Source organism: Pseudochaenichthys georgianus, chromosome 7 (genome assembly GCF_902827115.2).
Source record: "Pseudochaenichthys georgianus chromosome 7, fPseGeo1.2, whole genome shotgun sequence".
In the NCBI taxonomy this organism is placed as follows: Eukaryota; Metazoa; Chordata; class Actinopteri; order Perciformes; family Channichthyidae; genus Pseudochaenichthys; species Pseudochaenichthys georgianus.
In genome coordinates this window covers 21,472,995-21,483,243 of record NC_047509.1, presented here as the reverse complement: position 1 = coordinate 21,483,243, position 10,249 = coordinate 21,472,995, and the positions used below count along the sequence as shown (strand labels likewise).

Sequence of the window (10,249 nt, the reverse complement as noted above, 5' to 3'; positions counted from 1 at the left end):
GCTATTATGCCCCGACAATCTGGAACAAACTATCCAAATCATGCACGTCCGCAGAAACGCTTACTATTTTTAAATCGAGACTAACAATTACAGTATGCCTTTTAAACATGTATTGTATACATGTGGTGTTTATTTTTATTATCTTTGCTTTGTAATGCCTGTTGTAAAATGCCATTATGTGTTTTTACTGTATGTATTCCTAAAAAGTATTTTAATTTGTTTTGTAAAGCACTTTTAATTGTCGCATACAGAAAAGTGCTATATAAATAAACTTGACTTGCCTTGCAGCCAAACTTGACAGGCTCTTCTCTGTCATTGTAGACTGCAAATACTTCATTCCTTCAAAACGACAAAGCTTCTCGTTTTGCGCTGTCCCCCCGTTCAAATGAAATTGCCGCCAATCATATTTCCAGGCTCGCGCCAAGGTCGGGGGTGGGGTTACAAGGCGCGTCTTGTGCTGCATTCACTTGCACTCGGACATTAGAGATTTTCTCTCATAAATGTCCGATGAGCCACAACTTTTCTTTCATAACAAAGCTGCCAACTGGGGTGGCAGCTGGGGTGGCAAGGCATTTTTCTGAGGTGGCAGCTGCCACCCTGTAGAACCGCCACTGGTCATTGGAAATCCTTAGCCTTCCACCTGCACCTCTTTTTTTCTCAGACCTTCAGATAAACAACAAAGATATAGTGATCGGTCAGTGTCTGTGTTGCATAAAAGTAAGTTTACCACAGTAAATTGTGCAGGATTGTTGTCCAGTTATAGTATGCAACATGCCAACAATTCAATTACAGTGATGAAGTAAATACGTTTCACACAACAGATATAAGCACTGATATATCATGAATTATGCAGAGATAAAAACAGGTAACTAACCTGTTTTCAAGACCAAGTGTCCGGATTACAGAGGCAACAGTACATCGGTTTAGATTAGGCTGAACCCTCTGTCCAGCCTCTCATCGTCAAACCATGGTTGATAACATTTCATTTCATTAGAGAGTATTCTTCTTTGTCCATGTCCTCTCCATCCAGCTCTACCTCTACCTCTCATTCTCCCTCCTCTCACTCTCAGCCCAGCTCTTCCTCTTGCTCTTCCTCTTGCTTCCATGTTGGCTTCCATTGTTGCTGTAAGAAAGTATTTTTATAGTGCTAACATCCTGATTGATGAGCCAACAATTATGCTATCAGGTGTTTGGTCAGGTGGAACGTGTTTCTTGATCATTGGTCCATCTGTGAGGCATTTTGAATAGCAGTGTTTTCAACCAGCTAACATGTGACTTTATGTCAAATGCCTGTGTCTTACGTGGAGAAACGTGTGTAGTGGTTTGCAAAAAGTGCCATGTTGATTTTCAAATTGTGTGAAAAGCTGAAAACGTTTTTGGAGATTTGAGCCGATGTTTTGCTCTTTGAGTGTCACTTAAAATTGTGCTTTATGTATAATGTTAGTGTGTTAGCAATCGAGAAAAACTGTAAAAAGATCGCATATTCCAACAAAAATGTCAAATCACCTAAATGGAAAAAGTACAGTGCCTACATAACAGAAGAATCAAACTCACCGGATGTTAGGACCTGGTAATCCTGCTTTGGTTTGATGTCCAGTCCTCTGACCAACAGTTGTCATTTCCTTCATCACTTCAGATGGATAAAGTGCAACACTAACAGTTAGCTAAATTAGCTGCTGGATGCCATTACTTCACCCCCTCCCTCCAAAAACATCTCCTTTAGCCCCACCCCAAAAAGTATCTTCCCTGTTCCTGAGGCCACACCCCCTCACACCTGTGACCCCTCACACCTGACCAGGGTTAGCTGTGTGAGGTTAGGCCTGGCAAAACAACATAAAGCATAGCTGGCATTTTACAGTGCAACAGAGGAAGGGCCTCACAATATATTTAAAAATGTTATTATTGGTTTATTAAGCTCTTGGTTTTGGGCTTAGCTATTAGTAGTGTTGGTAGTATTTATTTCTGCTTTTGGTTTCAGTGTGTGAAGCTCTTTCTTTTACATTTTGTGTATAAAGAGAGCCATACAAATACAGTTTGATATGATTTGAAAATAGTTTTTAGTATAAAACCTTCTAAATGTAAAGTAAATCCTTCTCTTCTCCTTTAGATTTCATTATAGTTCAATACTGTAAGTATAGTCAAATTGTTCTTTTTTTCTGTCCAAAGTCCAAAACCTATAAATATTCACTCTACAAAACTCACCTTTTATTTGGTTTCTGTCATTTTCAGTTTGCAGAGAGTCCGATAAAATATATTCACATGCACCCCTCTTCAAATGTATCTTGCTTGTGATCTTTCTGCACAGATCGTTTTAACGTCTCTGAACATCAGTTGAACAAACGGATAAACAAACCTGACTCCCTGCGGTCTAAGAAAGAGACGACAGAGGAGCTCTGCTACCAACTTTGCTTAGAAAGGCACTCATGCGATAGAAGAACCACCACCTACGTCCTTTTGGATTGAATAAGTCTGTGGCTCCAACAAAATGTGTTTGGGTGGCAGATCCTTAGGTTGTCCATTATGCACCCATTAAAGTTGTCACATTAATAAATAATTAGTCATTTGTTTTCAAGACATAAAACTGATGTATTGTTTGGGTGTTTGTCGGCTTTATGTTCTAAGACAATGACCCTGTAATGATAAAGGTAAAACATTCAGCTGCTAGCTTTGATGTGTGGCCTCCACTCCTGCATAGCTTTCATTTTCTGTCACATCTCTACTGTTTACTATTCAATAAATGCTTGAAACACACGTCTGAAGCATAGGTCTGAAGACAGGAATTTGGGTTGATTTTCTGCCAGTTTTCTTTCACCTAGATTCCTGAGTAAATCCACATTTGGGCAACAGAATATAGCCTGGATAAAGGGGATACGCAGAAGGGATTCCCAAACACGCAAAGAACTGACAAAGAGCCCCGGGGGCCCCAAGAGAGCCGAAATCCTCAGATTCACTTCAGTGGGTTCGTGCACTTCGTGGTAATCTAATTGTGCTCCTGTGTTTTCGTGGGACTCTAATATGTGGAAGAACCAATATATATCATTGTTAAAGTGTTTACTCTTTCAGTTTATTATTACAACATAAAGGAGGATGCGTCCCCAGCTGACCCAGAAAGCGACGCAGGTTCTGGTCCAGGCTCTCGTCATCTCACGCCTAGACTACTGCAACTCCCTCCTGGCTGGCTCCTACCTGCATGTGCCATCCGACCTCTGCAGCTCATCCAGAATGCAGCGGCTCGTCTGGTCTTCAACCTTCCTAAATTCTCCCACACCACGCCGCTCCTCCGCTCCCTTCACTGGCTTCCGGTAACTGCTAGAATCCACTTCAAGACAATGGTACTTGCGTACCATGCTGCGAATGGATCTGGCCCTTCCTACATCCAGGACATGGTTAAACCGTACACCCCAGCGCGTGCACTACACTCTGCATCAACCAAACGGCTCGCTGCACCATCACTGCGAGGGGGACCCAAGTTCCCATCAGCAAAAACACGTGGGTTTGCTATCCTGGCTCCAAAATGGTGGAATGAGCTCCCCATTGACATCAGGACAGCAGAAAGCTTACACACCTTCCGGCGCAGACTGAAAACTCATCTCTTTCGACTTCACTTCGAGCGATAGAACTATTAACAAAGCACTTATATACTAATAAAGGACTGGCTTATCTAAAGCCAGTTGAGTAGAACTTGAAATGTTTTTGCTCTGTGAAACCTGATGTACTTATATGATTCTGTTTTCTTCAAGTTTGTATTTTGTTGGTCGAATGCACTTATTGTAAGTCGCTTTGGATAAAAGCATCAGCTAAATGCAATGTAATGTAATTATTTGTTTAAGTTGTGTATACTCCAAAATAATTGTGCATTTACTGAAATAACAACACTTTTCGGAGCTTCGGGTGCTTATTTGACTGTTTGACTGTTGTTTCAGATCTTTCACTTAAAAGGGGCAAAACGGCAATGTAAAATATTCCATTGCAATTAAAAGTTGAACCTTGAAAATGTAACATAGATCAAAATTACGTAAGTATAAACAGCAAATCTTACCCTTAGTATTCATAAGTAAAAATTCTCATTTCACAAGTGCTTCCATCAGAGAAGACTGGACATTTCGGGTATTTTACACAGTGTACCATTTACTACTTTAATTTCTGTGTAAGCTCTGGTGACAGCTGGAGAAACGACTCCAAGACCAAAGCAAACAACCTTTCATTCTCCTCTGTGAAGTGAAAGAGAAATGCTTCTTGAATTTTATATTCAGCAGTCAATAGCACTTCTAACTCAAACAAACAATGAAGAAAATGGTAACTCTGTTAGCGTCTTTATTATTCTGCGATTGCCAGATCCCGCCTGTGGTGGGGGAACAAAGGTTGTAAAATAGAAAGGGTTTATTTTCCACCTTGTGCTCATATCTGCCATTCACACAGCCAATCAACCCTAAGACATCACATGTCATCACATCATCTTCCTTTGGTTGCTTTAATAATGCAGCGCTGCTCTGGGTGAAAAACAGATGTAGGTTTATATTTTTCATTGATTACCAGAGGCTCTGAGAGCAACATAAGTGGATTTGTGGATTTTATACCACTACAGGCTTCCATTATTTTGACTTTAAATTAAGTCTGAAACAAGGTTTTATTTCAGAAAACAAATGAAGACCAAATAAAAAAGTTAAGCCTCTTAAAAGTGTAAAAATATGTGTGTGTTTGTGTGTGCATGAAGCCTTGACAAACTGTCTGTCCTCTATACTTCCCACACAGATGCTGGCTTTCTGCGTCTCTGAAGAACAGCACGCTTGACTGAAATCTTGACAAGAGAGTCAAAGGCTGTCACATATATCAGGGATTACTAATTAGAGAAGCACTCAAAAGCAGCTCCCCCACATTCTCCCTCCATCACACCACAGACTTGAGTTTGATGAGTCTATTTATCTAAGAGTCTCCTCACCATCTCATCCCTCCTTCTCTCTCATGTTTCCCTCTCTGACAGTCTCTTCTGCGCTGCGGGGAGCCCGTGGGAGATGTGGGACAACCGCTTACCCCTGAATACTTCTCTACACATGGCAGACTGTCACGTATAGTCCCTTAAGCTCCTTGTTATGAGCACTGACTACAGGGTGAAGGGTCCAGATGGTGGCCTGCTCTGTCCGGCTGCCCCCTGTCAGCCTCAAGCCAGAGTTGTCATCCATAACAGAACATGACACAAAAAGAAACGTACACCAAGTGAAACCATATGTGCCGTTGTATTTCACAGACACACATGCCAACACAAGTGCAATTAAGAATGAGAAATGTGTAAATAGGACTGCAGCAAATGAGTTTCGATTATTTTGACTAAAAACGTCTGGTGTTAAATACGATCATTTATCAGCCCACAGAGGGGCAATTCAAATGGAAAAAAATATCTCCTGAACAGCAGTGACTGTAAGAACAGAGCTTTGCTTTAGTATGAAGCATCACAGACCAGCTGCATTGACAAACACAAGTGTGCTGTGCGTTTTGAAACTGCTCCCATGTCAGTTTTTGCACATCCGTGCCATTTTTAATCCTCTTCAGACTTCACGGTTGTTGAATCCCCAACCTCTATAATGACAATCCAAATCTATAACCTGTGTCTGTGTGAGGTTTTTTAATTCATCAAAATAAAATCCTTATTGTGTTCCTGCCACTGGCAGTTTCCAGGTTTCAAGATAAGCAGCTCTCCAATAAGAAGGATATTGAATTTGATATCTGCAGACCTTTATTTTAAGCTTCCTGCATCATCCATAAACCTCAGCAAACTCAGTCAAAAGAGGAGAATAATATGTTTGTTCAGCAAAACAAAACAGTAAAACTGCAATGAGAATATAAAAGTACAGTCTAAAAACATTTATAGTTGATTGATAGTTGTTGTGGTCGTCTATGAGTTTGTACCAAAAGTAACCTAAGTGTTTGCCTAAACAGCAACACGACAGTTGCAAGTTTAGCTAAACCCAAGAAAGATGTAAACAAAATTAGGCTCGATTCAATCTTGTAATGACAAAATCGTGTTTTTTTTCGATTCTACAGACAGCATTAAGTTACCCAATGTCTGACGTCAGAGGCTCGTCATTAATTAAAGAGGTGAGGGTGCTGTCCAGGGTGCTGCTCCTGAGCCAGGTATTTCAATGCAGAGCAGCCACATCATCAGGCGTGTGTGTGTCTTTGTGTCTTTGGGTGTAACACGTTTAAAGACTCAGGATAAGTGGATGTAGTTACATTTGTGGGAAAATGTTCACAGAAGACTATTTAAGAGATATTTAAGAGAAGCTCGCAAACATGGATCTGCTTCCTGCCCAGGAGGCTGCTAAAATCTACCACACCAACTATGTGAGAAACTCTCGAGCCATCGGCGTGATGTGGGCCGTGTTCACCATCTGCTTCGTCATCATCACCATGGTGGTCTTCATCCAGCCGTACTGGATCGGGGACAGCGTGAATACTCCGCAGGCCGGGTACTTCGGCCTCTTCCACTACTGCATCGGGAACGCGCTCACCTCGGAGCTCGTGTGCAAAGGCAGCGTGCTGGACTTCGCCTCCATCCCTTCTCCGGCCTTCAGGACCGCCTTGTTCTTCGTGGGGACCTCCATGCTGCTGATCGTGGGCACCATGGTCTGCTTCAGCTTGTTCTTCTTCTGCAACGCCGGGAACGTGTACAAGATCTGCGCGTGGATGCAGCTGGCCTCAGGTGAGGTGAAACTGGCCTCAAGTCCTGTAGTTATAATAATTAGTTGTGATAGAGGTGCTAAGTAACACATTTTATTTATCGAGAAATAGTGCAGTACTTATATATATATATATATATATATATATATATATACTTATAGGCTACAAAATGTAACAAGGCTTGCACTCAAACATAAAACATCAAAACATACTTAAAGTACCAACATTAAGCACAATAATCCATTACGTAAATATATGATAGTATTGAACTGTAATTGTTGATGCATTGAGGTGTTGATAACTTTAATGTTGCACCTGGTAAAGGTGGAGCTGTGTTGAACTGTTTCTGTAAAATGCACAAAAGGATAAATAAAGCCATGCCAACCTGCAGTATATTAATACATGATACAATATGTTGTTGATCAGGCTAGATTTTGTATTAATATTGTGAATCTTTTAAGTGACTCAAGCTATTCAATATAAGTAGTGGAGTAAAAACTGTAATACATATGCACTTAGTTTCTGTCCACCAGGGTTAATGAAACAACACTATAGTCCTTTTGCACAATGATCAGGCCTATAACACAATTACATTTGTGTTAGTTATACTTTGCTTGTACTTTTTGAATGCAGAACCTATATTTGTGTTCCTATTTATCATGATCACATTGTACTCATCCCTGAAATATCCTCAGATTATTGTTGTGCTTCTACAGACATACTGTATAGTACCAAAAAGTATTGATGAATGCTTTGAGAGGCTTTTGCTTTTCATATTCAGAGTTAAGGTCTAAGGTCACACAGTCCATGATGAATTCTAAGATATTCCATCACTTTTAATACTATATAAAACCATAGTTTCAGCATATTGTTGTCCATATCAAGACCACATTCTGACATGAAAGGACACATTCGATAAAACCTTTCAAAGCTTTACTAAAGTTAAGCACCTGAACACCATGACTCTGGAAAGCCTCAGTGGGTCTAAACTAAAGGATGAGTGAGAGCAGTCTTACGAGTGTGAGCTGATCAACTCGTCTTCTCACCTCTCTGGTTTCACGGAGGTGTGTGTGTGTGTGTGTGTGTGTGTGTGTGTGTGTGTGTGTGTGTGTGTGTGTGTGTGTGTGTGTGTGTGTGTGTGTGTGTGTGTGTGTGTGTGTGTGTGTGTGTGTGTGTGTGTGTGTGTGTGTGTGTGTGTGTGTGTGTGTGTACTGGATGTGTTGTTCTGCACAGTGAAGCCAATAAGGGGTTGCGTTTCAGACTCTGACACCTCTGATGGAGGATTGGTTACATGTAACAAGATCAGGTGTTGCTGTTGTTAACTGATCTAAACTCACACCTCAAACACGCCGGGGACTAGGAAACAAGCCACATTAAGTATTATCAGAAATATTATCAACAAAATATCTGTGTACACTGTACAGTACTTTTTTAAATTCCTAAACTGTCAGCACATTGTTGCATTTTTCAAAACTGATGGAGCAATGTGTTAGCACAATTAACAGAGCTGTAGAAAGAAGATAATAAACAGAGTTTGTTGCATGAATTTGTGTATTTAAAAAGAAAACTTTTCTCTAATCTTTGCATTCTGTGAAATAATAGATAATTTCTGCTCTTTGTGCTTCAGACCATCTGATTAGTTTTAGAAATATGTATTTTGGTCTGCTCTCATAGACACCTGAAGGCCCGAACAAACACTAACAATAACTTTTAACTACACATTTTGAAGTCAATGTGGTGGATTTAAAAATACAGTAAATGAAATATAGGGGTGTGTGAACTTTAAATACAAACTACACTGAACAAAAATATAAATGCAACACTTTTGTTTTTGCTCCCATTTTTCATGAGATGAACTCAAAGATCTAAAACATTTTCTATATACACATAATAACCATTTCTCTCAAATATTGTTCACAAATATTAAAAAATCTGTGATAGTGAGCACTTCTCCTTTGCCGAGATAATCCATCCCACCTCACAGGTGTGGCATATCAAGATGCTGATTAGACAGCATGATTATTGCACAGGTGTGCCTTAGGCTGGCCACAATAAAAGGCCACTCTAAAAATGTTCAGTTTTATCACACAGCACAATGCCACAGATGTCGCAAGTTTTGAGGGAGCGTGCAATTGGCATGCTGACAGCAGGAATGTCCACCAGAGCCGTTGCCCGTGAATCGAGTGGCCCATGGTGGTGGTGGTGGGGTTATGGTATGGGCAGGCGTATGTTATGGACGACGAACACAGGTGCATTTTATTGATGGCATTGTGAATGCACAGAGATACCGTGACGAGATCCTGAGGCCCATTGTTGTGCCATTCATCCACGACCATCACCTCATGTTGCAGCATGATAATACACGGCCCCATGTTGCAACTGTGGCAAAGCTCAGAGGACACTTTAGCCAATGAAGAGCATTTCACATTTAGGAACTTTCCTAACAGTCCATCATGCAAACGGCCCCGCTGAGCATCATTTGCTGCTGCGCCATAAATAAATGAAACATTTGCACTTTATGGGGCTGTACGTTTGGCCTTATTCTGCACAGGGGGCTCAGAAGAACTTCTTTAAAATTATTTTTGCAAAGTGAGAGCACTCAAGGGGTAATTACTGCAAGGCTGCACCTTTTCACCGTCCGCCTTCCCCCGCAGCCCTGCTGATGGTGATGGGCTGCATGATCTACCCGGACGGCTGGGACTCTCCGGAGGTGAAGAGGATGTGTGGCCAGAGGACGGATAAGTACAGCCTGGGGAACTGCACGGTGCGCTGGGCCTACATCCTGGCCATCATCAGCATCCTGGACGCCCTCCTCCTGGCGCTCCTGTCCTTCACACTGGGAAACAGGCAGGACAAACTGCTGCCAGACAACTTTGAGGTGGAGGGAGGAGCAGGTAATAAAAACAGATGACGATTGTGGGGGAAAAAGCTTAGTTTGGGATGTGGGAATTCTGTGTTGAAGGCCTTTTACCATTGGTAGAAGATGTGATCTTTTAATAAGGTAAAATAAGTATATCCACAACAAGGTAGTAAACTCTTACAATTAAATGTTCTGCATTTGGAATCGTACTTAATTTAGCATTTAGATATACCTAGAGAACCAAAGGTACAATATTTCCCTCTAAGATGAATAGAAGTACAAAGAAGCAACACATGGAAATACTTTAGTTAGTACCTAAAGGTAATTTAGTATATTGCTTGTGTCAATAATATACTTACATTCCACCACTGCCTTTTCACTGCACTTTTTAGTATGTCAAATAAAGAAAACCATGGTGTTTGTTCCCAGTAAGCAAGCACACAATACATTTGTTATGCTGCTTCAAATATTTTGAACTTAAAATTTGCCTAAAACACAAATATTACCAAAGCTTTCTAAATATTAGCTGAATTGGTTAGTACTGTGAGTCAGTTGTAAGCTAATTGGGAGGCAATAAAGTCAGAATGTCTGTAATCCAATAAATAAATAATTTCACGAGTTTTCCCGCTTTTTCAGCAAACCCCTGATGAACACGGACGCTGAGGACGGCAGTGTGATGCGGATGCAATTAACAAGCATTGACTGCATTAGGTG

General features: G+C 40.9%; 1 protein-coding gene across 1 annotated transcript; it reads left to right on the top strand.

Moving 5' to 3' along the window:
* The first annotated feature begins 6,285 nt into the window (after positions 1 to 6,285).
* lhfpl5b (LHFPL tetraspan subfamily member 5b) lies at positions 6,286 to 10,197 on the top strand. The gene is made up of 3 exons (XM_034086621.1): positions 6,286 to 6,697; positions 9,330 to 9,569; positions 10,172 to 10,197. The coding sequence occupies exons 1-3, from the start codon at positions 6,289 to 6,291 to the stop codon at positions 10,180 to 10,182; spliced, it is 660 nt and encodes a 219-aa protein (XP_033942512.1). The 5' UTR covers positions 6,286 to 6,288; the 3' UTR covers positions 10,183 to 10,197.
* The last annotated feature ends 52 nt before the right edge of the window (positions 10,198 to 10,249 follow it).

Excerpts from the sequence above, each read along its gene's own strand:
- lhfpl5b (XM_034086621.1), top strand. The coding sequence starts at position 6,289 with ATGGATCTGCTTCCTGCCCAGGAGGCTGCTAAAATCTACCACACCAAC. Across the intron at positions 6,698-9,329 it reads GTGGATGCAGCTGGCCTCAG|CCCTGCTGATGGTGATGGGC; the intron begins GTGAGGTGAAAC and ends CTTCCCCCGCAG.